The sequence below is a fragment of the Neopsephotus bourkii genome, unplaced genomic scaffold (assembly GCF_033783945.1).
Source record: "Neopsephotus bourkii isolate Nb327-2 ecotype Australia unplaced genomic scaffold, CSIRO-AGI_Nbou_v1 NB_1825, whole genome shotgun sequence".
In the NCBI taxonomy this organism is placed as follows: Eukaryota; Metazoa; Chordata; class Aves; order Psittaciformes; family Psittacidae; genus Neopsephotus; species Neopsephotus bourkii.
In genome coordinates this window covers 6,854,676-6,880,470 of record NW_026902298.1, presented here as the reverse complement: position 1 = coordinate 6,880,470, position 25,795 = coordinate 6,854,676, and the positions used below count along the sequence as shown (strand labels likewise).

Here is a 25,795-nt window from a genome sequence, read left to right as displayed (position 1 = left end):
ACACGGCGCACTACAAGAGCGGATGCCTTCCCTCCCTTCTACAGACCCACTCTTAACAGGTCTGCATCCTTCTTGGAGCCATAACAGCCATAAACTGCAATGGCAGATACACTCCAGATTTCTCTTTTTCACAAAATGAGGAAGTCATCTCTTTACTGCTGCCATATTTATTCTTGACTCTGATAACTGTAAATAATCAAAAGCATTTTAAAAAAATCAGCATTTGTATTGTAGAAAGATTCAACTGTCACCACAGCTTCAGTCTCTCCCGATGAGGTGGGTCTCCTGGGGCCTGTCGATGCGGAAGAGCAGCTCGGCTGGCAGGAAGTACCCCAGGTACTGCACGCTGTCGGGGCTGGTGTCCTGATGGTAGTGCCCTCCTTCCCCGTGGTGGCTGAAGCAGTGGGTGTGCTCGACACGCAGGTCAAAGCCCTGTCACCACAGAAAGGCCCGTGAACACATACCCATGTGAACAGTATTCAAAAGTCCTGGGGTAGCCTCTCCTAGGTGCAGATTTCCACAGCTCTCAGAGCCTGCTCCAATTATTAAGCACTGAAAATTTGCAAGATGCTTGTGAAACTAATGAGACAAAAGAAGAGGAGCTGTACAAAGCCTTACCATAGGACATCAGAGAGAAAAATGTTTAGAAACCCTGAAAGTCCCCAACTTCTGGTGTCAATCTTGCAGAAATTTACTTTTTTCATCACAGACTGGTTTGGGTTGGAAGAGACCTTAAAGCTCATTCAGTTCCAGTCCCCTGCCACAGGCAGGGACGCCTTCCACCAGAGCAGGTTGCTCCAAGCCCCATCAGACCTGGCCTTGAACACTGCCAGGGATGGGGCAGCCACAGCTTCTCTGAGCACCCTGTGCCAGCCTCAGCACCCTCACAGGGATTAACTTCTTCCTAATATCTAATCTAAATCTACCCTCTTTCAGTTTAAAGCCATTCCCCTTTGCCCTATCCCCACCTGCCCTTGTAAAATCCTTCTCTCCATCTTTCTTATAGGTTCACTTTAGGTATTGGAAGACTGCTCTAAGGTCTCCCCAGAGCCTTCTCTTCTCCAGGCTGAACAACCCCAGATCTCTCAGCCTGTCTTCATAGAAGTGCTCCAGCCCTCTATTCCATTTTCATGGCTCTGTCCAGTGATAGAAATGATAAGCTTCTATTTCATCACACCACCTCTAGGAGAGGTGGTATATACAATATATACAACGTGTATGCAGTATATACACACTTCTGTTCTTAAAAGGAAAATCACATCCAAGACAAAATTCATTACAAGTCTCAGTTTACACTCAGAAATGAGAAAGACTCACTGGATCTCTGGAAACTATTACTGGCTGACAAATCAGCGGAGCCTTCATTTCAAAGAATTTGAGCCAGTTGTTCACATCTTCATCAGTATTCAGAGGACAGGCAGAAAATTCTGGAGGCTACAACAAAATAAAAGCTTTGTAAGTGAAAGGAAGACACCTGTATCAAGATACCTTTTCTCTAAAAGCTTTCTCTCACTTTTCCCCTCTCCACAATTCTGCTCGCATTTCTTCTTGTATAATCATAGAATGGTTTGGGTTGGAAAGGACCTTAAGATCATCCAGTTCCAACCCTTCTGGCACGGGCAGGGATACCTCACACTAAACAATGTCACCCAAGGCTCTGTCCAACCTGGCCTTGAGCACTGCCAGGGATGGAGCATTTATCACTTCTTTGGGCAACCTGTCCCACTGCCTCACCACCCTCACAGTAAAGAACTTCTTCCTTATATCTAACACTCCCCCTGTTGAAGTTTAAACTCATCACCCCTTGTCCTATTGCTACAGTCCCTGATTCTTGACTAAAAGCAGCTCAGCAGTGGCCAATACTGTGTTTCTGCTAGAAATAAAAGTGACCAGAATATTGCTTCTTTCATTGCACAGGAGAGCTACTGAAATGAGGATTCTCCTCCTGGTACTTTTTAGAAGTTTGGTTACTTGGCAAAAATAAGTCTATTGCTTCTTATAAGTACAATTTCATGTATTTAATTTCAGTTCATTTTACAGTAGTTCTGCAGTTCTTTAGGTGCCCACAGATTTCAAAAGCAAAGATGATGGTATTAAGGCTGAGTAATACTTTTGCAACATCAACTCCTTACTTTAATGCACTGCTTATCCTAACAGTTTATATATCCATTTAAAAATAGGAAAAAAAAAGTCAAGGCACTAAGATGTTATACCCTGATTTACGCATCTGTTTTCTGATGGATAAAGGAAGTTATCTGAATTGAGAACAACATACCATAATGTGAATCTTGGCTTTCCCCTTCTGAATGATAAATGTACCACCCATCCCAACTGGCTTTTCTCCATACTGTTTCTCTAAAATTTGTCTCAAACAAGACACAAAGTTCAGTTCCCCAGTTCTTCCATTGGCTTTCACTTCAATGACCTGGAAAATAAAGTTAATTAGTCACTGCTGTCTCATGCTGCAACAGTCTGCAAAGGTCTGTGAAAGCTGCTCTGAAGTTCTTTTAAGCTTATAAACCAAGAGGACTTGTTGAGAATGTGTTTCCCTGCAAGTGCTGCTCTACTTGCATCCTTCCAGCACCTGACCAACTCTCCTTCCTGTCTGTTCAATGCTAGCTTTGCCTGTGTTTGAGTAAATGGCTTACTGCCCAGCACCCGTACATGAGACAATGATATAAGCAAACCCTTTCTGTCCACCAGCTGGTTTCCACTCTGTTCTTCTCAAGAGTTATAAAGAAACTTTTGGGAACGGAGAACACTGCTCAGTTTCCATGCAGCCGTCAGGTTTCTGACTCTGCCCACACCTCTTTGCACTAGCTGTGCTGAGGGAAGGACTTCTCCAAAAAATCAGACAACTGCCCAGAGCTGATTTACAGAAGTGCATTGTACAACCATTACCTTAAATCACTGCTACATTGGACTGGATTTGGAGGGATGATTTATGATGGAAGAGTTCAGTAAACCAATACTTATAAAAAATCCAAACTCCTCTCCGTCTCCACCAATTCTTCCTCTTGTTCACTAACATCAGTTCCTTATATCTGGATATTCATTTTATGAAATTGCTACTTTATTATTATCACAGACAACATTACTATCACAACAATAGGAGAACATTGAATTGTAAGTTTCCCTTCAGCCACAAAGCTCCACAAGCATAGCCACCTTTGATTCAAGTACACACCTTACCAGGTTGGCCTTCGCTGGCATAAAGGTTGGCCAAGAGCCCAAACTCACAGTCAGTGTATTTACTGCTGTACTTCTCAAGCAGGCAGCCTTTATCTGCAGGATTTATCTGAGCAACGTAGCTCCCATTTACAGCAGGTTTTTTTTCACTCTTAGTTTGAACAATAGGGATAAGCTGAAAAAAAACACCAAACCGTGTAAGTCAGTAAGAACATGTAAAGAGTCAGTGAAATGAACAGAACCCACATAAATGGAATTTAAGCTTTGGACCATGATCCCAAGAAATAATGTCCTCTGTCACCCAGATCTGTCTCTCAGGATGAGGTCTGTACTAGTAAGAAAACTGCACTAATATTGTAATATGATTGCAAACTCCAGAAAACAGTCTTACCTTTTCTGGACAGTTAAATTTAATGTTATGTGAAGATTAATGGTACTAGTAAAGAAAGGAAAAAGTCTAATGATTGAGATGTGAGGCCTGCATGTAAGCACTGGAATTCTTTGTAGTGCTTTCTCAGTGTACAGTAACAACCACTATTATAATGGCCCAAATTTAATGCTGACGGGGACTATCCCATCCACCAATAAATGCATCACAAGGAGGTGGCAAAACCAGAGGTTTACGTTTGGAAAGACTATGACAGCAGGAGCTTTTGTCTCCCACCTCTCTTGCAGGTGACCATGTTGTTTGTGGCATCTTTAAAATTTACAAGGTAGAACAAAGCCATTCAAGAAGGCAAAACCCAGGGAGTATTTCAAAGGCATTTACCAGCAAATTTGACAAAGCATTTCTAAATCTTTTCTTTAAATCCTCTGGTCAGGTCTTTGTCAATCAGTTTCAAAAAATCACATTTCTTGCACTCTTCACAGTATAATGAAGATCGGCTGAGAAAGTTGGGGCTGTTCAGCCTGGAGAAGAGAAGACTGCATGGAGACCTCATAGCAGCCTTCCAGTACCTGAAGGGGGGCTATAAGGATACTGGGGAGGGACTCTTCATTAGGGACTGTAGTGACAGGACAAGGGGTAATGGGTTAAAACTTAAACAGGGGAAGTTTAGATTGGATATAAGGAGGAAATTCTTTCCTGTTAGGGTGGTGAGGCACTGGAATGGGTTGCCCAAGGAAGCTGTGGATGCTCCAGCCGTGGCAGTGTTCAAGGCCAGGTTGGACAGAGCCTTGGGTGCCATGGTTTAGTGTGAGGTGTCCCTGCCCATGGCAGGGGGATTGGAACTAGATGATCTTAAGGTCCTTTCCAACCCTAACTATTCTATGGTTCTATGAATCACATGCTTCCTGGGGAATTACAAGTTAAAGATTAAGCTTTATTATCTCAATAGTGTGAACCTCATTGGGTGGCCTTCATTTGAATTCCCGCTAATGTGTTTTATGTGCTTTTGGCATGAATGGTGTTTATTAAGTGTTTTGTTGTAAATGGGAAATACCCATCATAGTATTTTAATATTATGATACTTCCATGAATTCATTGAGAACTATCACACTCATTTACTGACCTCAGCGTTTACTCCAAGAACCTTAAATGAAGCAGCTCCAGCTCCAAGAATAAAAGCTCCAGGCAGCTCTATGTCCTTTGCAACTGTATTTAGATCATAAACCTGCAAAAGAGAAACACTCCTTTGATTTTTGGTGTAGTGTTCTGATCAGGAATTGTCAATCTGTTCACTGTAACCTCTGGATGCATTTAATTCACAAGGCCCTCGTTAGTATTTTGGATAATTAGGCTGAACACAGTTTCTGAACAGCACAACATTTGGTAGTAACAAATCAGGTACATGTCCGTTTGTTTTCTGAAAGGTGGAATCTGCCTGTATGTTCCCCTGCCATTCCACCCCAAACCTGAATTATTGTTTTTATTGGAATTTGTATTTGTGTAAAATAAGTCAAATGGAAGGGAATACAGAGACAGATGGGGTGAGGTCTCAGAAAGGAGGCATGATATTCTTCAAAAAGGACTGTAATGCAAATCCAGTGCTGGCCTGAAAAACGCAAAACCAGCCAGGTTTTAGAGGGAATCCTGGCTGTGACTTGAGATCACAGCCATGTATCAAACCACATATAAACATGCAGACAAGCCTCTTGTTTAGTAGTTCCTTTCATTGCTGCTATCACAGGTGGTATGTTTCCAAAACTATGTTGTATTTGAGGGCAGGAGAAGATGAACCTCCAACCGTTTTTGCTATTTTTGCTACAATGACTAAGATTTCATGACAGAGTCTATGTTTAACACACATCAGAATCAAATCATTGAAAGTAAGTTTTATTGTATTCATTAGTCCTTAGTTTTGTTTATATTTCAACAAAATATTGCTTTTCTTTTGACAAAAGTATTAAACCCCACAGCCACAGGAAAAACTCACTTTTTCTTTCTGTACAACAGGTATGAGGTAAGGAACACCTCCCACATCTGCTATCCTAGGTTTCCCGCAGATTCCTGGAAAGATGCAACCAGTTAGCTTGGTAAAAATACTTTCTCTAATAATCTTCAATGAGCATGCAGTCTAACGCACCAAAGAACTGCTTTCTCAAGCTTTTAAAACCCTTTGAAAACACTATTTCCATAGCTTGCTTACATAAAGTGTTACACTAAGGCCAGGTTGGACAGAGCCGTGGGTGACATGGTTTAGTGTGAGGTGCCCTGCAGAGGGGTTGGAACTCGACAATCTTAAGGTCCTTTCCAGCCCTAACTATTCTAGGATTCTATGATTCTATGACATTAAACCATAAAATGCTTCACATTAGGTTTCAATTTAATACCTGTTATTAAATTAACGTCCTGTTAAGCAGAAAACATTATTACAGTGGGCAACAACTGCCATTCACCAGCTCTCCATTAAGACACCCTCACCACACAATAGATACCGCCACTGACACTTCACTTGCAAAATTCCAGCAAAGCTGGATGCCCAACTCTTGGGACAATTCATCCCACTTATTTGGATGCATTTTAAGAAGTGATGAATCACTTCCTGGAGATGTTTCTTTCAATACATTGATGACAGAGGGAACTCAGATGAGTAGCACAGCTGACATGTCTGTCTTCCACGCAGCTAATGTCAGAGAAGATGAACGCCACTCAGAATAAGATGGGTTTAGTTCATTGGCATACACAAATAACAGGAATTTAAAAATGCATGGAAGTGTAACTCCTTATATTCAGACAGTGATTGGCATGGGCCTAAAGAATTTCTTCATCTGGAGGATAACAACTTAATTTCAAAACCTCTTCAGTACACTAAATAAAGCTTATGAAATCAGTGAGCATTGCAATCATAGGTTAAGAAAATTATGACAAGTACTTGGTAATGACTTGTCCTTGTTCATACATCAACTAGGAATCAAATCCAGAAATAAAATGTAGCCCTCCTCTCATGCATACTCTTTATCTGAAAAACAATTTAAGCTCTCCCAACATCTTTAGAAGATCAAAACCAAGTAGGATCAGGTAGAAAGAACTGGAGAAGTCTTTGTGGAAGACAGGAACGCATGGTTACCTTTGGCAGGAAAGTTGAAGGGTTCCTGAGTCAGATCAGGGCAGTCTACAACAGACACTTGAGCATCAGCAAAGTTTTCTTTCAGCCCTTTCTGCAAAACTGTGATAAAGAATAATGGCAAAATGATTGACAATGAAAAATTACCAAGAGTTTGGCAAGTTGCTAACAATAATAAATACACCTGTTTAGGGATTATTTCAGCAAGATACATTAAAGGACTTATACTGACCCTAACTGCACTAAGTGTTACTGTCCATAGGCACTTGTTGCCTGAATCAAAGTTTCAGAGAAGAGCAAAAGCTTGTAGAGATAATTGTGTAGCTATCACACTAATTCATTTTATGAATTTTAAAGATCTTTTAATTGAAATACAATAACTGACTACTCCTAGTAGCACTAGGAACAACACAATGTGAAGTAACATGAGTAAATTTAAACCACACTCAACAGTAGTTTTGCTTCACAGGAGCAAACAGTTGTAACTACAGTCAAATATCATGAAAGAGCAAAGGAGGCATAAAGTTTTAGCTGAAGTGACAATCAGTTCTTTAAATATACTAACTAGACTGTTTGCAACAGCTTGATTATAATCTCAGGCTGTCTCTGCTCTCTGGAAACTTCTGCTGTCAGGGGTCTGTCACATTTACATTCATGTGGAGATTTTTCTGGCAAGTGCCACTGTCCGGATAAGACAGATAACGAACGGTGCTGATGATAATGAACAGCTTCAAACTTGAACTTTTCATTTTGCTTCATATCGATGTTTTTAGGCTCAGAACCTGCAAAGTCACTCAAGCAACAGGGAGGATTCTGACTTACACAGGTGCGCTCTTTGGAAACAACTTCCAAACCTTAACTGAGTGTGGGAATGCCTTCACATCCACTGCTTCAAATAACATGTCAAAAGGTCCGAGTTCTTTCATGCCTGGGGGTCTGCTTTGACAGATGTCTTGAACTAAGGAACAGAAAACCCAGTCTGTTGTCTCAAATCAGGCAGTTCCTTATTTACTCAGGACTCTCCTGTTTTTCTGTTTTCTCTAATCAGGATTTCAGCCATACTTTACTTCTTGGGAGCAGATTTACCAAGCTGTTGATCACAAGGGTCAGTAGAAGGTACTTGGCAGGTCTCCCAAATACACCTCATTACCTTCTGGCAAATGGAAAAGGACAATAAAAGGGCACTCACTCCTCAAATGCTCCTCAAGAGCTGGACAGCAACAAAATTCACAGCTTACAGGAGGTCCTCAGGACAAACTCAGGGAAAAAAAGGAAAATTCTACTTTGTGGCTCATTTTCTCCTATTCCTGTTTTAAGCTGTTCTACTGCAAGTACCTGCTGTTCTCTGCAGACCCCACAGGTCTATAGCAACCTTGGCTTATTGGCCCAGCCTGACTGCTGCTGCGTGAGAAAAGCACTGAGAACCACCCAGCGTACTGCTGGGACCACACTTCCTCAAAGCATGGAAATGTCAAACTGACACAGTTGGGAGAGTGCCACACTGAACTTGAGGACTAATCCTGATAGAAACAAATCTTTTTGTACATCTGCTGCAAGAGAGACTTCCAGAGGGACAATGCCTTTCTACTAGGGCAAAGAAAGAAGTTAATGAGAAGGTGCGTTGGACCAAGTCACCTCCAGAGATCCCTTCCAACCTCAACCATTCTGTTCTGAGCACATTTTGAGGTGGTTTTGGAAAGAAAAACGGAACAAAATGTTTCCTGCAGCCTGGTTCTAAGGCAATCTACAGGAGAGGTGTCAACCAGGTTCAAGCAAGAGGACCTGTTGTGCTATACTGGATCTTGTCATCTGCATTTTGGGTAGTCCTGAAAAAGAAATACAGGAGCATAGAGGGCAGATGATCCCATATGTGTAAATGAGTTCAATCTGTAACTGTTAAAACTTTCCCAAATCTGCAAATACCCAGACAGTTTTAAAGGGTTTGAAAGGCTGTTTGTGTGCTTGAATATCATTTGGGTCTTGGGGAGGAGTCAATGTTTGCTTTAAGGAAATAATAGCATAAACAAACATAGTGCTTTTTACATCTCAGTATGTAAGAACAGGAACATTCTGCATGTACTCGCTGTGGAGAGGTTTTGATAAGCGCTTTAAGATAAGTTTGAAGAGTACATTAAATGCTGTTAAAAGTTATGCACTGCATGACTTACCCCCCGCAAGCTCCTCCAGACTTGGAACATGAAAAGCAAACCTTTCGACTTTGGCCATTTCCTAATGGGTGCTGATTTCTTCAGAGAAGTAACTACAATCCACCACCCTGCAGGAGCAGCTGATCTGCAACAAGGATAATAGTTTAATGATTAAAACAGGCTGCTTTCAATGTTACCTATTTTTCAATTTCACACAAGACTAGACAACAGTAGAATTGTAGTTCTGCCATCAAAGCAAAGACTAACAGCTTCAATATTAACGTTAATTTTCTTACGTGCTTTGGAAGAAGAGGTGTCTGTCAGCTCTACAGCTGTTTCAGAGCGTTACACATGCTAGCCCTCAAGCTTACAAGTGGGTGTAGGCAAAACACACCTTATGTTGAATCCAGTTCATGAAGACAGGTCAGATTCATCTGTGTCCTTTGTTAGTGTAGAGCCAGATTGGTTTTGAAAGAAAACTGGGCTTTTCTGAGCGCATTGGCTGCCTTCTCAGGTCTTCCCTAAGTTAATGTTTACTTTTCCAGCACTGGCTATAATGAACTTTCAACCTTAGCTGTGCCATGGTCTCCAATTGGTTCTAGCCATGTGTTTCCCTCTTCAGAAGGAAACAGGCTAGTAGCAAAACAGAAAACAACAGCAGCAAGACCTGCAGTATTGGGTTGTGTACGGCTACAGAGCCTGCAACAAAAAGTTTTGTTTGAATATAACTTTAGGAACCTCTTTACAAATGAAGTATATTATAGTCAGCCTTGCAGCAGCAAAGTCAGCTAGTAGGGCCAACCAGTAGCTTAGGGCAGAACAGCTGATTATACACTACCTATAAACCAGCCACAACAATCATTAACTCCTTAGGCACACGCTTGCTGCACACAACAGAAAAATAAAATGGGTCCCACTTATCCAGATCTCAGGCCCTGGAGGAAAAAGCCAAAACCCCAATTACAATCCCAGACCTGAAGGAGATCTACTTAGAAAGGACTGTGATACGAGATAGCTGTTCATGTATACTTTCAGCTTCTATTTTAAAAGAAATCCTAGTTAGGTTATATATAAGGAGGAAGTTCTTTACTGTGAGGGTGGTGAGGCACTGGAATGGGTTGCATGGGGAAGTTGTGAATGCTCCACCCCTGGCAGTGTTCAAGGCCAGACTGGACAGAGCCTTGGGTGAGATGGTTTAGTGTGAGGTGTCCCTGCCCATGGCAGGGGTTTTGGAACTGGATGATCTTAAGGTCCTTTCCAACCCTAACTATTCTATGATTCTATGTTATGACTGTCAAAAATCATAACTTTCCTTACACCATTGGCCTCTCAAGTCTGCACAAAGGAAAAGAAAACCCGATGAAAAGAAAAAGAAATAGAGGTGGGAGATCAGAGCAGTCACATTAAGTCTTTAAGCGCTAAGTTCAGCCACCCCAGTTACTGCTGTAGCAAGCAGCAGGTAAAGGGAGAAAAACAACTATCTGTGTATAGTAATTCTCATCTTAGTTGGTCTTATCCATCTCCACTGGTACCACCCTTCTCTGGCTGTGGAGAATGTAACAGGCTGGATTGGTGCCTCTGGTTGAACCCCATCAGATGGAGTGAGCCCTACTGCAAGACTTGAAGTGTGCACACAAGGACACAAGAAAGAGAGCAATCAGAGAAAGGAGGTGACAAGGTAACTGGCTGAAAAAGTCTGAAACAGACTAAGAAAACAGGCTAGAACTGCTGTGGTACAAAAGGCAGAGGCAAGACTTGGACACAGTTCACATAGGTAGGCTCAGATACAACACCTAGACCCTCACCTGCTGTTTAAAGGACTGTAGTCAGTTCACCACAATCAAGAAAGGAGGGAAAGCCCGTGGGAAAAGCTTGAAGTACCATAATAAACCTGATCTGATTGCTAGACATTAGTCCTTACGGGGAAGGACACAGAACAGAAGTGCATCCACCCCAGCAAGCATTCACAAGGGAGTTTGTGTGGTGTGGGAGACAGAGAACCTGAAAGGAGACAATTACGATCCACCTTGGAAGGATGGAGTGATATTGAATTACTATAGAGGCTTTCAAAGAAAGAGCACAAATGGTAAAGGGACAGGTAAGATTATTAGATCTGGGATGGCGCAACAAAATGGAAAGGACAAGCATCTAAAAAGACTTTAAAAGTCTGTCTTTTTGAGGAAGAAAGCAGACATCAAAGAGTAGCCAAGGGCTGGGAGAGTGCGGATGAAACGGGAACCATGATATTAAGGCAGGAAAGGGTATGAAAACCTGCATTAAAACTAGTCTGGAGAGTAGAAGCTGGAAAGGAGGAGTTATGTTCAGTCTGGAGATGAGTCAAAATGGGAAGGGAAGGAAAGAGGAGAGGAAAACTGGAAAATGACAGTCAGTGAGAGAAGACAAAATTAGCGATGCCACCAAGAGCAAGACACGCACAGATGCAGCCGCAGAGGTTGCGTTCCCCAGCTGGGGCGACGGGAGGAGATCCCGTTCGCGGCAGGACAGCTCAAGCGGCTGGGATTTGGGGAAGGGCAAGAACAGGCGAGACCGGGGTCCCTGGAGAGGGCGCCAGGGCAGCCAGGGGCAAGCACGGAGCGCTGGAGCAAGGGAACGCAGCAATAAGGAGAGGCAGCCCCGGGCAGCGGTCCCGCACTGAGCGGGGAGCGCGGGAACTGAAGGAAAGCCGGGACCCCCCCTGGGCCAGGCGGGGAGCGGCTGAACGGGGAGATAGCCAGAGCCGCCCCACACCGCTCCAGCCTGCAAAAGCACTGCCCGAGGATCCCCAGCCCGCGCACCCGACCGCACGTACCTGGCCCGCCGCCCGAGCTGCTCGGTGCCTCTGCCCGCCCCGAGCGGGGACCGCCCGTCCCGCCACCCCCAACATAGCGACACCCTCACTCCATTCCCTTCCTCCCGCCAGCCCGCGCGGCTCTCGCGAGAGCCCGACGCTATTTAAGCTCTCGGGCGGCCATGTGGCGCCCTTTGTGGCGGCAATACGTGAGGTGAGAAGGGTAAGTGGCAGAATTGTTTGTTATCCGCTGCCATCCTTGGCGCTGGGGCGACGGGAGTAGGCAGAACAGGTGATACGGGTGAACGCGAAGAGCGGCCGCCGTGGTATTGAGTCGCGCCCGCTCGCCGACCGCTTCGTTTGCGCGGCCGGGCCGGGTGCGGCCTCCCCCGCCGGGATTAACCCCGGGAGTGGGCAGTGTGGCGGCCGTCGGTGCGGGGTGGGGATGTCCGTGCTGTGTGGTAACCCGGCAGGTGCTCATGGACAGAGTGCCTGCCGTGGTGCAGGCCTCAGAGTGCAGTTGTGGTGGGCGAGGTGGGGGAAAGTGAGCGGTTTGTTAGCCTGAGGTGCTGGAGGAGCGATCGTTGCTCTTTTGAGAGACTGAACTATTCAGGCAGTTATATGTTGTTGTGCTTCTTCATTAAGGGACTGTGGTGCCAGATGTTAAGAACAGAGCTGTAATGGAGGCAGTGGATGATGCTGAGCTGCTGACTGTAAGTACCAGCTACAGTCTGGGTAGCTAGAGTGCTGTTGTTGCTCGTATTCCTGCTTTGATGTTAGGCTGTTACATTGCTCAGTCTTGGGTTTGTCAGGCTTTGGGTGAACCAGTGCTATCAGCAGTCTGCAGTCTGTTTAGCTAAGAAAAGACCTTTAAGGCCTTGTTAACTACTGCCACACACAGCACTATGAAGTCCACCACTGAACCATGGCCTTCAGTGCCCCACCTACGTGTCTTAAGTACTTCCAGGGTGGTGAATCCATCAATTCCCTGGGCAGCCTGTGCCAGTGACAGCCCTTTCAGTGATTTTTCCCAATATCCAAACTTAACTGCCACTGGTGCAACTCGAGGCATTGCCTCTTGTCTTATCACTTGTTTGGCAGAAGAGACTGTCCCGCACCTTGCTACAACCTCCTTTCAGATAGCTGAAGGGAGCAGTAAGAGCTCCCCTGAGCCTCCTTTCCTCCAGGCTAAACAACCCCAGTTCCTTTAGCCGTTCCTCACAGGACTTGTGCTTCGCCATCCAGCATTTTTGATGCCTTTCATGGGACTTGGTCCAGCAACTCCGTATTTGTCTTGCAATGAGGGGCCCAGAACTCAACATTCTAGGTGCAGCCTCACTAGTGCTGAGGAGAAGGGGAAAATCCTTGCCCTGGGCCCTGTTGGCCACTGCCTGATACAGGGCAGGATGCTGTAAGCCTTCTTGGCCAACAAGCTGGCTCATGTTCAGCTGCTGTTGACAAATGCCCCAGGTCCTTTTCTGCCAAGCAGCCTTTCAGCCACTGTAGCGCTGCATGGATTGCTGTGGCCCAAGTGCAGGACCCAGCACTGAGCCTTGTTAAGCTTTATACAGTTGGCCTTGGCCCATTGATCCAGCCTTTCCAGATCCCTCTGCAGAGCTTTCCTACCCTCCAGTAGATCAGCACTCCCACCCAAATTGGTGTTGCCTGCAGACTTACTGAGGGTGCACTAGATTACCTTATCCAAATAATTGATAAAGATATTAAACAGAACTGGCCCTGGAACTGAACCCTGGGGAGCACCACTGTGACAAGCTGCCAGCTGGGTTTAACTCTATTCACCACCACTCTATGGGCTTAGCTATACAGCCGTGTTTTTAAACAGGAAAGAGCGCACCCAATCCAAGCTGTAGGCAGCCAGTTTCTCCAGGAGAATGTTGTGGGAATACTATTTTTTAATGCCTTGAATTGGTTTTTAGGGCAAACAGAAACGTGACTGATACAGATGGATCTCAGGCTTCTGGCTCTGATTACCCTGATGACCTAGAGCTAATCGGCAGTTGGCAGGAAAACCTCATAAAATATATGCATGTGAAACAAATACACAGATGGAGCATTCAAGGCAAAGAAATGCTGCTTCTGTTGAATCTTCAAACGAGCTTAACATACGTAAATTGTCAGCTGCTTCACCTGAGGTTTTGCTGGACAGCAGTGATTCAGAAATGTGAGTTTTTATCTCTAGTTTAGAATTTTTCATGTGAAGAGCCTGTGTCCTATATCACAATAGTTTACATTGTATTGAAACTAAGTATTTTTTCTTGTTCTCAGTGATGTCTCTGTTGCTAGTGGCAGTGGGTACCATCCCAAATGTTCCACTGCCCCTGCAAAGCGAAAAAAGAAATCTGAGTCTTCAAGGCAACAAGCTGAAGCTGTTGCAGGAGGGCCTGACAATGAAAGCTCCTCAGATTCCCCTCAGAGTCCACCAAAACCATCAGAAACTCCAGAGAGGCCCAAGTCAAAATTCGATTTGAAAGCCATTCTTGACTATCACTTCAGGAGGAAAAATGCCAAGGCTGATGCATGGCGAAGACACATGCGTGGTGCAGAGAGGAAAAGTAAGAAGTCAAAGTATGTGAGCACACAGATGCCTGTGGGGAGGCCAGCACTGACCGCCTCACCTCAGGAGCGAAGGAGAAGGCTTCTAGACAGAGGTGTTCAGTTCCCTTTTTTTAAAAAACATTATGGGAAGACACATATTCCCCTGAGGATGGTTCTTGGCTATGAGGTGAGTCCTCTTATTTTGGGGGATAGACGTATTATTTCTTTCTTTAGTTTAAAAATTGCAAGTTTGAATTGGCCGTCATAGAGCCATAGACTGGTTTGGGTTGGAAAGGACCTTAAGATCATGTTGTTCCAACCCCCTGCCATGAGCAGGGACACCTTCCACTACACCAGGTTGCCCAGTAGTGGTATTTTTAATGTCTTGCCTGATGTGTTATTTTTTTTCTTCAGCAAGCAGCAATAAAGGGATATTTACGGTACGTTGAAATGGTTAAATATGAAGACTGTCTTAAGAAAGCCTTAAAAGCCCTTCAGGCTAGTGAAGACTTGGAAAGACAATGTGTGATGGAACGGAGACACAAATACTTGGATGATGAAGGCCCCATTTCCCCTATTCAGGAGACAAAGTAAGTTTAGCTTTATATTATTAGGTGGTATAAGACTTCCGGGGTTTTATACTTTAATATAGGTGCATGACACTCCAGCCCAGGTCCAGCTCGCTCTTGGTCTACCCCCTGTTCCCTGGTGTTGGGAGGGCATCAATTCTGCTTTTAGTTGCGTATCTCCAGAACAGCATCCTGAAGCTAGCTCTGTCCTAGGCAAGCCAGTACAACCAACTACTTAGCACAGTTGAGGAATTCAGGAGGTAGTACAGTTGCTTGCAGTAGCATATGATGTTGGGACAGTTGTAGATATATCAAATTCAGTTCCCACTATCCTGTCCTTTATCATAGAATCAAGTAGGTTGAAAAAGACCTTTAAAATCATGAAGTCCAACCATTACGCCATTGCTGCCAAGACCACTGCTAAACTGTGTCACTGAGGTCCTCACCTATGTGTTTTTTGAATATTTTGGGGATGATGATTCCATCACTACCCTGGGCAGCCTCTTCAAATGCCTGATCACCCTTTCCATGAAGAAATATTTCCTAATATCCAATCTAAACCTCCCCTGGTGCAGCTTGAGGTTGTTTCCTTTTGTTCTACTGCTGTTGTGAGAAGAGACCACCCCCCACCACACTACAACCTCCAGAAGTAGTGAAGTTTTGTAGAATAAATGCAAATGAGCTCATCTGGACACTGAATTCTTTACATGAGATGAGTACTAGTGAACCAGTCCTTCCTGTGCCACTTGTTGAAGCCATCTTGCAAAATGTTGTTATCTCAATGTTGAGAGAAACCTGTGCATGGTAGTGGAATTTAATCTTGTTTCATGGCAGTATGGAGATACCATTAACATATCATTAAGAAATGCCATAGTAATATCATTAAGAAAGCTGTGTAGTGTTAGCAGAGTACCATCCCCTTGTTTTTCTGGTTGTATTGTGCTTGTTTTCTGGCTTGTTGACATCCTGGCCTGTTTGCCAGTGCAGTCCTAAATATCTCTATACTACTGTTGATGTCTGCCACTAAATCTTTATTCTGCTACTAAGCACTGCTGCTGTCCTACCAGTACTGTTTCTGAGGCTGCAATTCTGCTGTCAGAAACTGTCATTTGAAAACAATGTTATGTAGAAGTAGTAGTGTACACCGATAAGCTGTAGCATTGCCATACACATTAAGAGGTTTCTCCTAATAGAGGACTTGTAGTAGGAAAACAGCTGACAAATTTTTAGACTATTGTAAAAGTCCAGAGCTTGATTTTAATTTTTATTTCAGTGATAATGATGATAGCTTGAATTCTGATAATCAAGAAGACCATGATGTCACAGTAGTGGTGAGTAAATATTCTTTCATTTCAGAAACTGTCTAGCCTTCTTTTTATTCAGAGGTTAAAGAACTAGTAGATGATGCTTTGAGTACTTAAATCTTGATCTTAGATCCTTGATCTTAGATCCAGAGTTAACTGGGAAACCTGTGAATCTTGATCTGTAATCCATAAGAAAGTTGCTTTGAGAGCCCACACTCTCTCCTCTTTGAAATAATGCTGGAATGTTTGGAAATCCAGAATTCTCTGAAGAGTTCTTAAAGTTTGCAAAGTTACTACCAAAATATTATCATTTAAGTATCTCAGAACTAGACTTGTGAATCCTTTTGTCTTATGTTCCTAGGAGAACAGCGCTTTTATTCTAAGTAGCAAAATTCCCAGTAAGAAAAAAAGCCAGAAAAGAAACGTGCAAAATTAACTGAAGTGATTGAAGTAGAGGAGGAATATGACGGCAGCTGAAAACTTTGGGCTTCTGTGGGTTTACGTTGGTGAACAGGCAAATGAGATGGCAGTGGTCACTCAACGTAGTCGCCTTTAGTTTAAGGTGAGTATATTGGGCTTGTGTCTGAGACAGTTACAAAACAAATAGAAACAAATACAACTGCCTGAGACAGTTACATAACAAAATAAAAGGAGTATTCAGGGTCAGGTTGGACAGAGCCCTGGGCAACATGGCCTAGGGTGAGGTGCCCCTGCCCATGGCATGGGGGGTTGGAACTAGATGATTTTAAGGTCCTTTCCAACCCAAACCATTCTATGATTCTTTGAAAAGAAGGTCCAGATACTGTACACAGCAGCAGCACAGTGTAGAAAAGTATAGTCAGAAATTATGTAGATGAGGCTTTCAGTGGCATGGTTTGGTGGTGGTCTTGGCAGTGCTGAAGTAGTGGTTGGACTTGATGGTCTTAAAGGTCTTTTCAAACGTAGCTGGTTCTATGGTTCTATGTTTACATGCACATGTACATTTACTGAAGTTACAGGGGACAGTTTGGACCCTTTCATAGCTGACTTGCGGTACTCTGAGATTATTTTTCTGTCTTGAGAAAATGCAGGATATGATGCGAAATACTTCAAGAGCTAAGTCAGTGTTGAAGCTTTATGCAGATCAAGTGCCGACAGTGAAAGTGAAAGCGGTTAGTTAGCTGGGACAAAAGCTTCTTGGAGACTATGGTTGATGCATTCAGATGATGATGAAATGGACTTGTGTGATTGAGGTTGTCTGTTTCATGTGGAATAACTTCTCAGAAAATTTCTGTGCTCCTGAATCTAATCGAGTAATCTGGAATTGGAATTTACCTTAAAATACCTGTAGCAGCACAGTGAATCTTGGATTACAAGATTCTTCCCTTACCTTCCTCTGTCCTGAATGAATTCTGATATGTACATGACTAAGCGCAAGATGGAAACTTAACAAGAATTGCCCCAGTTGCAGATACTCTCCCAGGGGTGTTTTAGACAGCTGGGAATGTGACTACTGAATGTATAGTAATGTCTGAGGGTGGCTGACTTGATGCCAAGGCTGTCTTTCTAGCAGTGTCAGTAAAAAAGTGTATAAGAAGTTTATTTGTGAATCAGCAAGATTTAAAAGGCAAAGCTGATTTGTGTCACTCTTAATAACAAATCATTGTCAGCAGTAGAGCTCTTTAGCAGTTAAAAACAGTCTGTGCCAAACAAGGATGTTGTCGGGAAAAGATTTAATATCTGCTTGTTTAATTTCCTTCAAAACACAGTTGACAGTGGGAGGAAATTTACAGTAGGTGCTCAGTATGATTATTAGAGCAGGTCAAGTTGCATTCCTTGTGTGCTTCAGTTAGGGTCCCAAATCTTTGTAAAGTTGGGAGTTTTCCGGTTGCAGCTTGGTAGCTCAAGGGACTAAGACTGTAAAAACTAATCTTCAGTTGTTGGAAGATGATATTTAATGCTGGTCCAAAATTAATGGCTATAAATGTAACTCTTTTAGGGGTCTACCTGAGAGATACTCTATGGCTTGAAAGACTCATCCTGGATCTAGGAGTGGGGTTCTTGCAGGGTAAGGTGTAGCAAGGCGTTATGTGGGGTCCTGCTCATTCTGCAGTTCATGTGATGAATTTTTCTGTTCAACTGCTGAGTGACTCAGAAATGAACTAAATTTCAATTCTGATTAGAACTGGATAAATCACATGAAAATCAGGCTTGTCACAACTGTTACATTGCTTGCTGAAACATAGCTTTAGGAATCTCAGTTGCTTGACCATATCTGATAGTTCGCATTCCTTTGCTTTTCTTTATTCCAGTTTATGGTGCTTTTGGAGGAGGAAATGCCACCTGGTTTTCCTGATGTAAAAGGTAAGCTGTTAACTGGTTAACGGGACAGCAGGGAGAAGCTCTTAGTCTTGCACTTGCGTCTTGTAAAGCTGTCTAAATGTCTAAAACACCTTCCTGTAGGATGTTGCCAAGTCTGTGTGGCTCTGGGACAGCCTAGGAAATGGCATGCAAGAAAATGCTGTGTAAGATTACTGGACAGGAAAACATCTTTAACATGAGAATCCCTGAGCCAAAGCTGGGCAGGGAGTGAAACCTGATAAGAACATAGTCTCTTCTTCGGCTGACGCTGTAGTGTGGGTGCCAGACTAGATAATACACCAGCTTGACACAGCATAAGTTGTTCTTACAACAGAGTATCTGATACTGAACTCCTTGCCACAATTACTTTGGTCGAAACTGCACCTGTGTCTCAAAATAGAAGAAGAGATGGTAGTGGAAGGTGACAGTTACTAATGGTCACTGTATAGGAAACTGACACATAGCTTCAAATGTAGTTTCAAAAGCAGTGGAAAACTATAAGATGCTGCGTTCAGTCTGTTCCAGCACGTGTTCAGTTTTTGTCTGTTGCTGTAGACAAAAACCTGGAACCTAGTGCTTAGAAAAAACCCTTCTTTTGCAACCCACAGCTGATGAACATATTGGTTGTGTTACGTGTATGAAGGGACAGTATTTGCATGTGTTCAAACAGAAATTATTTCAAATACTGATGAACCTAGGGCATAGGTTCCGTGTCACGGATCTGCAGAAGTGTAGTGCAGTTACATCTGTTTCTTTCCAGGCTCTGCAGATTGAGCACAGCAGCTTTTGAGTGCTTCAGTTCCTACGGCTGTTAGCTGGTTTCTGATGTACAGCTCTCTTACTTAAGTGGACTCCTGTGGAGCACATCGGTGAAAGAGGTAAGTTGTGTTTCTGCTGAACTTCAGCATAAGAGTATCAGATTTCTTCAGGCAAGTGCTATTCCCACAGCAAATAACCAGACTGGCTTATGCACTGGATGGTATCTGCACCCAGCAGTGTTTTCCTGGTGGGGTGTTCAAAAAGCAGTGCTACAGTATTTCAGCAGCTGGCATCGTTGGTTTCCATGCTGATGTGCTGGTTAAACTTGGTATTTCTGTTGAAACAAGTGCATTAAAAGTTTCTTATTACAAAGCTTGTAAAATGCAACATTGAGGAACTATAATGATAATACTTCAAAATATTTCTTCTTAAAAGGGCATTCCTGTGGTGTCTGGAACACAGTGGAAAGCATCTGCTTGAGGGTAAGTATTGAGGAAATAGTTGTTTTTTCCTAGGTGGGAGGTAGTTGGATGAGGATCATAAAAGCCCAAGTCTTAGGTTTTGGTTGCCTTTTTTTTACAAGGAAGCAGGATTTGATTTTTGAAATGCAAATCCAAGCACCAGATGGCAGATAAGTGACATGTTTCTGCTGAAGTTAACTGGCTGGGCTTCCAAACCAAAAGCTGTTCTGCAGCTATTGTGAAGAGTTGTTATGCCACGTTATTCAGCAAATAGACACAACTCACTGTGTGTCTGAATTGAAAAATGTGGCTAGAAAAGGAACAGGTTGTGCTTTCCTCACTGTATAGTTAATTGCAGTGGTGACAATGAGACCTGTAACAGGTTCACTTAGTGGACAGCTATGCAAATGTAGTTGAAAATGCAGCTACTGCAGAATCCTAAGGGTGAGCTTGTTTAGATTCTGCATCCTCCCTACTAGAGGAAGTAGAATTAGCAGGTGGGGGAAGAACACTTGCAGTGCTGCATTCTTGTAGATGACTTATTAGAGCATATTTGTAAGCTTTAAAATATGATGTCATAGGGGTTTCCTTTGTCAGGTATCTCCTTTAGCTATACCTCTGTGCCATAACACTCCACTTTCTCACATAGTGGATAGATGCTGTTGGCAGTTGTGTGATAGTCTGGGCCATGGCTCTGATTTCCAAAAACCCACTTTGTTTTGGTGTTAGCATTTGGACAGCATAACTGGACCACAGTCTGTCTGCTTCATACTGGGGGAAAGTTCAGGTTAGATACTAGGAAGAAGTTCTTTACTGTGAGGGTGGTGAAGCACTGGGACATGTGCCCAGAGAAGTGGTGAATGCTCCATCTCTGGCAGTGTTCAAGGCCAGGCTGGACAGAGCCTTGAGCAACATGGTTTAGGGTGAGGCATCCCTGGCCATGGCAGGGGGTTGGAACTTGATGATCTTAAGGTCCTTTCACACCCAAACGATTCTGTGATTCATTGATAGATATTCTTCATTCAGTATTTTAGTAACTTATTAAGACTTAAACTTCAAACTGTTACTCAGATGCAACAATTTACTTTTTAGGGAGTCTACCTGGTAGTCCAGTCTGAAGCAGCATCTTGGTAAGTTGGTGTGCAGATTGCTTTTTAACCCTTGCCTGTTGCAGATTAGCTGGCTATAACTTGGTAAGCCTGTAAGATTCCTGTTTTCTTCTTAACTGAGAAGATGCTTTGTTGGTTTAGAAAACATCAGCGCTTTTCTCCCCCTGAACTTGAGAATGCCATGAGAAAACTTGTTGTGATGATTGGCAAGATGTTCAACTGCTCTGAAGAGAGTGAGTGAGAATGGCCTTTCTGAACAAACCCACCATGAGTGTCCTTTTCATGGCACTTATTCTGGGCGTATTAAGTACTTAACATGCAGCGTTTTGTATAAGCAAAGATGGTGACTATGTGTCTTACTTAAAATAAACAAATGAAGAAGAGCTGTCAGGTGAAATAGGAGAATATTCAGATGTTAAGCATGATTCCACATAGTGGCTATCAGGAATGTTTGTGATGGTTAGAACCACTTGAGTACCAAGCCCTGCTCTAGGTTCTGCTGGTTTGTGTGCACACCTATGTCAGTTTGTGACCTGATCCTGCCTTTGCAGATGGTATGTGATTAGAGAAGATGACAGAAGAAATGCAGGATGCCATTTCATGGAAGTCTGAAGGCTCTTCTGGAGTTGGTTAGTATGACATGAGGTTCTGAGTATTCCTTAATGGTGAAAGTTATCTGGTTTTCGGTGGTGGGAAGTCTGTGATTTTTGGGGGGTTTCAGGGACTTGTTCCTACACTGTGTTACTGTGTTGTAATGTAGCATGTACTCTGTTTAGAACTGATTTTAACTTTGATTTTTCCAAAACCATTCATGCAAATGTCTCAGTCAAAAAGGAGCTGATCAGCTCGACTTCTTGCACTAATAGCTTCATTTCTACAAGCAAGTTATGTTAGCAGGAAAGTTAGAGGATTCTGTTTGAATACAATTTTGTAGTTCATTTGCTTTGCCTTTCAGGTAACATTAACTTTTAATGCTATGAAGGAGTTATATTAACAAAGGGGGAAGATGAAGTATCACTTACCCTCTTTCTTCCCCCAAATGTCTCGAAACAAGTTAAAAACACTATAGGTTCTGTATGAGGTGACAGTTTCATTCTGCTTGATTTTTGCCTGTTGCTTTAGTTTAGAGTACCAGAAGTGCTGAGGTCTATCCCGATGGGATCTCTTCTGTAGGTTCGTGTCGTTGGAAATGCCTCACAGAATAAACTTGTGGTTTCGCTTTACCCATTGAACTACCTGTTAGTTCTGTGGGATAAAACTGCAAGACAGATGTTAATGTAGCATCCAGGGAGCTGTAGTAACACATCATGTTCTCCTTTAGGTACTGACTTGTGTTTTGATACAAATAGCAAAGATGAGTCAAGTGGAAAAGCTTGGTAAGAGTCAAGAGATGGTGTGTTTTTGGAGTTGAGGTGTAACTAACATGAATTGCAGTGGGATTTCTGTGCAGGTACCTGATTGCTAACACTTGTGGTTTGAGTTTTCTGGATGGCTTATTCCTCCTTACATTATGAAAGCATGAGAATTGTTTCGATGACTGCAGATAAAGAGGCAGCACTGTGGCATCTGTCTGAGCTTCAGGCAACTTCATGAACATGGTGTGTTCTCCTGCATTTAGAATCACAGATTCAGCTTGGTTGGGAAAGACCTTTAAGATCAAGTCCAACCATTACCCCAGGACTACCAACACCATCACTACACCATATCTCTGAGATATCACTAAGATATCAAGAGATGCATGGTAGTTTCATACTGAGCAGCAATACTTGGGTTGAATTTTTAAGTTCGGGGTTTAAAGAGTTTAATTTCTGAGCAGCTCAGCCAGTTTACTATATGCAGTTAAAATTTCTGGCTTCTGGTCTGTAGAGTGTGGTGTTTAAAAGAAACCAAGCCAAGTACTTTGAAAGAAGTATAAATCCTTCACAGTAGGAAGGATTCTAATACATTCCATGCCAAAAATGTGGAAGAATTCTGAAGTTGCTGTTCCCATTAGGTGAAATCCACAGTGTGTTTTCCCTCAGGGTTGCATGGCAACTGTATCAGTTTAGTCTGTCAGGAGACACTAACTGTTGCATACAAGCTTTACTGTTAAACGAGCAGTTGTGGATGACAAAGCACTGGGGGTGTTGCACTGAGTGGTATCTGCACCCAGCAGCATTCTCTGCTGGGATGTTCAAAGATCGGTGCTACAGGAGGTCAGTGTTGGCATCGTTGGTTTTCATTCTGCTGTGTTTGTTAAACCTGGTATTATTTCTGATAGTTTTTGTCCTGCTCTGGGATTTGAGTGTACTTTCTAGTTGCATGTTCAGTATGAGAACTGGATACCTGTTCTCTGGAACAATTCAAGTGCATTCTGTCTTTTCTAACAGGTGCTTTAGGATACAGCGTAAAGTGGGTGTTGCTGTGTTGAAGGGATAAGCTGCAGAAGATTACCTGTGTGACAGGTAAGCACCAAGATACCGGTCAATTCAAATGCTTTCATGCTACTTCACGATTGTGTGTTAATTGTGTGAGTCTGGAACATGGGAACCTCAGTAAACTGTTCTTGAGAAGTATGGAAGTGGTTGTCTTGTAGTAGAGAGAACTGGGCAGTTGTCAGCCCAGATTTTGGCAGTATTGAGCAGCCTGCTTATCTGCAAGTCATTGACTGTACCTGTATACTTTAAATGGATGTTGCAGTTGTGCAGCAGTTTGTACTGGTTTCTGAATTAGACTGCTGTTGCTTGTGAGGAGTTCCTCTGGATGGGGAGTTTTTAACAGGTTGGATGGGGCTTGGAGTAACCTGGTATAGTGGAAGGTTCCCTGCCTGTGGCAGGGGGTTGGAACTAAATTAGGTTTAATGTCCCTTCCAGCCCAAACCATCCTGTGATTTTGAGGCTTGTTGGTACACAACTTGGCTTATATATTGGCAGGACTGATTTGCCCTAAGGGATGGGCAACTGGAGTATTGATGTAAGCCCCAGATTTTGAGTTATCACCAACCTTACAGCAGTGAGGAGAGGATCTGGTCATTACCAAAGCTGCTGGGATGTTGCTGTTTCTGGTGAGCTGTGGACATGACCGTAAAGCAAAGCCATCAGACTCCTGAACTGCCACATCATGTGGCACTAAGTCTGCTGGGAATAAAGCTTTTCTGTAAGTCACAGACATGCTGCTCCCCTCTGCTGCTAAAAACAAGTTCTTGCTGAGGCACAGGTATGTGGCTGTATCCTTGGGCACCTCCAACTGAAGCTACAGAGGAGCAAAAGCTCTAGTTAGAAAGGTTGTAAGTTGGGCTGCAGAAGCTGCTGTTGAGAGGATGGTTGTGCACACAGGAGAAAAAGGCTTCTCCATGCAATTTACATCCAGCGTGTGAACTCTTAACTAACCAAATCTCTCTCCTTAACCCATAGCGTCTGCATAGGGGAGGCCTGAGGAACCCCAAGTTGCCATCAAAGTGAGTCTGAAGGTGAGTGCTTAGCAGAATGGCTGGTGCTACAGAGAAACTCAAGGTCACTTCAAAGAGGGTTTGCATGGCTGAGAAACCAGCAGCTCTTAACGCGGTGACCGCACATTGAAATCCTCTGCAGGATGCCGTGGACACATGGTGTGTGCTATGGTCTATTTATGAGGAGATAAACCTGATGTAGTTGGGCCTTTTGGAGTAAAAAAGGTTGTTTATCCACTGCCCTTGGGGTTTTTGAGATGTTGATGTAGGAAGAGGCTGATCAGTTTAATGCTGAAACCAGTTGACTTCCATAGCATGGAAAACTGAAGAACACGTTGATCAAGTTGTGGCACGAGCAGTCTTTTAACTTCATTGCTGGAACAGGTTGCCCAGGGGGGTTGTGGAGTTTCCCACATTGGAGATATTCAAGGCCCGCCTGGACAAGTTCCTGTGTGATGTACTCTAGGTTACCCTGCTCTTGCAGGGGGGTTGGACCAGATGATCTCTTGAGGTCCCTTCCAACCCTTGGGATTCTGTGATTCTGTGATTGCTGCTTATGTGTCCATGGAAGGACAGTGAAGCTGGTGAAGGGTCTGGAGCACAGTCCTAGTGGGGGGAGCAGCTGAGGGAACTGGGGTTGTTCAGCCTGGAGAAAAGGAAGCTCAGGGGAGATTTTATTGCTCTCTACAACTACCTGAAAGGATGGAGAGATGGGTGCTGGTCTTTTCTCCCAAGTACCAAGGGATAGAAGGAAAGGAAATAGCCTCAAGTTGTGCCAGGGGAGGTTTAGACTGGATATAGATACTAGAAAAAATTCCTTCCCCAAAAAGGTTGTCAAGTGTTGGAACAGGCTGCCCAGGGCAGTTCTAGAGCCACCATTCCTGGTGAGGTATTCAAAAGATGCGTAGATGTGGTGTATAGAGGCATGGTTTAGTGGTGGATTTGGCAGTGCTGGGTTAAAGCTTGGACTCAATGAGCTAAAAGTGCTAACAGATGCTTTTCCTCTCTCAGGTCCTGGTGATGTTGCTGCAAGTCTGCTGCAGAGAACTGCATGGTTCTTCTAAAAACAAAGAACCTGATCCAGAGTGTTTCTTGCAGTAATTTATTATTAACCACGGAGCCTAACTCCCCTCACTGCTTTGGACACTGAAGTAGTTTGCAGTGTTTGGAAACTGGCTCAGAAGCACAGGAGCCTTTGTCCTTACCCTCTGTCACAACTTGCCTGCAGTGCCCTTGTGGGAGATGTGAAGCTGCCAGCTTGCTGTTGCAGAAGACCCAACTAAGAGTATAGATCAAGTTTTAATCTGAGTGGAAAAGGCTTTATCAGCTGTTTTCTCTCAGTTCCCTGTCCTGAATCTCAGAATGTGTGGAATATCAGAATGTTTTTAAATAAAATCAATGTCAGAGAGCTGCAGCCTGGGATTAGTTCCTATTGTTCTGGTGTAAGCACATGGGTGTGAGTGAATAAATCACCGCAGCTGCTCCTATGGCAAAGTGTAGGCTCAACCTCTTCCCCTGAGGATGGAGCAAGAGGATTTTTGCATGAAAGCCCAAGGAGCCCTTGCAGAGCCACTACAGCCAAAATGAGACTATTGTACTGCTGATTGTTGTGTTGCAAGAAGCCTCCACATCTCCTCACC

At 43.5% G+C, this 25,795-nt stretch overlaps 2 protein-coding genes and 8 non-coding genes across 13 annotated transcripts; 9 read left to right on the top strand and 1 right to left on the bottom strand.

The window, feature by feature from the left end:
- Window positions 1–151: 151 nt before the first annotated feature.
- CUNH11orf54 (chromosome unknown C11orf54 homolog) lies at window positions 152–11,679 on the bottom strand. Of its 3 annotated transcripts, none has more exons than XM_061343827.1 (10): window positions 11,652–11,678; window positions 10,764–10,843; window positions 8,864–8,987; window positions 6,699–6,797; window positions 5,565–5,638; window positions 4,701–4,802; window positions 3,188–3,364; window positions 2,276–2,425; window positions 1,318–1,434; window positions 152–432 (listed from the first exon to the last, which is right to left on the bottom strand). In XM_061343827.1, exons 3-10 carry the CDS (start codon window positions 8,919–8,921, stop codon window positions 259–261), a joined length of 951 nt encoding a protein of 316 aa, XP_061199811.1. In that variant the 5' UTR covers window positions 8,922–8,987; window positions 10,764–10,843; window positions 11,652–11,678; the 3' UTR covers window positions 152–258. The 3 variants fall into 3 exon arrangements, with proteins under 3 accessions (XP_061199811.1, XP_061199812.1, XP_061199813.1); XM_061343828.1 differs by lacking the exon at window positions 11,652–11,678 and adding an exon at window positions 11,279–11,307; XM_061343829.1 differs by lacking the exon at window positions 10,764–10,843 and having other exon boundaries at window positions 11,652–11,679.
- A 560-nt stretch (window positions 11,680–12,239) lies between these two features.
- On the top strand, window positions 12,240–25,512 carry TAF1D (TATA-box binding protein associated factor, RNA polymerase I subunit D). 2 transcript variants are annotated; one of them, XM_061343633.1, is made up of 14 exons: window positions 12,240–12,343; window positions 13,568–13,812; window positions 13,917–14,373; window positions 14,601–14,776; window positions 16,029–16,086; window positions 16,421–16,621; window positions 18,351–18,402; window positions 19,160–19,640; window positions 20,712–20,749; window positions 21,280–21,357; window positions 22,050–22,104; window positions 23,098–23,172; window positions 24,121–24,176; window positions 25,167–25,512. In XM_061343633.1, the coding sequence occupies exons 2-6, from the start codon at window positions 13,697–13,699 to the stop codon at window positions 16,493–16,495; spliced, it is 882 nt and encodes a 293-aa protein (XP_061199617.1). In that variant the 5' UTR covers window positions 12,240–12,343; window positions 13,568–13,696; the 3' UTR covers window positions 16,496–16,621; window positions 18,351–18,402; window positions 19,160–19,640; window positions 20,712–20,749; window positions 21,280–21,357; window positions 22,050–22,104; window positions 23,098–23,172; window positions 24,121–24,176; window positions 25,167–25,512. The 2 variants fall into 2 exon arrangements, with proteins under 2 accessions (XP_061199617.1, XP_061199618.1); XM_061343634.1 differs by lacking the exon at window positions 22,050–22,104.
- On the top strand, window positions 18,151–18,222 carry LOC133207172 (small nucleolar RNA SNORD5). Its single transcript, XR_009723967.1, has one exon. It is a non-coding gene; the product is annotated as a small nucleolar RNA SNORD5 (small nucleolar RNA).
- LOC133207170 (small nucleolar RNA SNORA40) lies at window positions 18,923–19,049 on the top strand. Its single transcript, XR_009723965.1, has one exon. It is a non-coding gene; the product is annotated as a small nucleolar RNA SNORA40 (small nucleolar RNA).
- LOC133207173 (small nucleolar RNA SNORA8) lies at window positions 19,368–19,506 on the top strand. Its single transcript, XR_009723968.1, has one exon. It is a non-coding gene; the product is annotated as a small nucleolar RNA SNORA8 (small nucleolar RNA).
- LOC133207176 (small nucleolar RNA SNORA1) lies at window positions 19,872–20,003 on the top strand. The gene has a single exon (XR_009723971.1). It is a non-coding gene; the product is annotated as a small nucleolar RNA SNORA1 (small nucleolar RNA).
- On the top strand, window positions 20,918–20,990 carry LOC133207167 (small nucleolar RNA Z40). Its single transcript, XR_009723962.1, has one exon. It is a non-coding gene; the product is annotated as a small nucleolar RNA Z40 (small nucleolar RNA).
- On the top strand, window positions 21,868–21,999 carry LOC133207168 (small nucleolar RNA SNORA18). The gene has a single exon (XR_009723963.1). It is a non-coding gene; the product is annotated as a small nucleolar RNA SNORA18 (small nucleolar RNA).
- On the top strand, window positions 22,856–22,992 carry LOC133207174 (small nucleolar RNA SNORA8). The gene has a single exon (XR_009723969.1). It is a non-coding gene; the product is annotated as a small nucleolar RNA SNORA8 (small nucleolar RNA).
- Window positions 24,218–24,347, top strand: LOC133207175 (small nucleolar RNA SNORA25). The gene has a single exon (XR_009723970.1). It is a non-coding gene; the product is annotated as a small nucleolar RNA SNORA25 (small nucleolar RNA).
- Window positions 25,513–25,795: the final 283 nt, after the last annotated feature.

What these genes read in the sequence shown, in the direction of transcription:
- TAF1D (XM_061343634.1), top strand. Translation starts at nt 13,697, where the DNA reads ATGGAGCATTCAAGGCAAAGAAATGCTGCTTCTGTTGAATCTTCAAAC. An exon ending in TCCCCTATTCAGGAGACAAA is followed by an intron (nt 14,777 to 16,028) that starts GTAAGTTTAGCT and finishes TTTTTATTTCAG; the next exon opens with TGATAATGATGATAGCTTGA. An exon ending in ACCATGATGTCACAGTAGTG is followed by an intron (nt 16,087 to 16,420) that starts GTGAGTAAATAT and finishes TTATGTTCCTAG; the next exon opens with GAGAACAGCGCTTTTATTCT.
- CUNH11orf54 (XM_061343829.1), bottom strand. Translation starts at nt 8,921, where the DNA reads ATGGCCAAAGTCGAAAGGTTTGCTTTTCATGTTCCAAGTCTGGAGGAG. An exon ending in CTGTTGTACAGAAAGAAAAA is followed by an intron (nt 4,803 to 5,564) that starts GTGAGTTTTTCC and finishes TCTCTTTTGCAG; the next exon opens with GTTTATGATCTAAATACAGT. An exon ending in TAATAGTTTCCAGAGATCCA is followed by an intron (nt 433 to 1,317) that starts GTGAGTCTTTCT and finishes CTGTGGTGACAG; the next exon opens with GGCTTTGACCTGCGTGTCGA.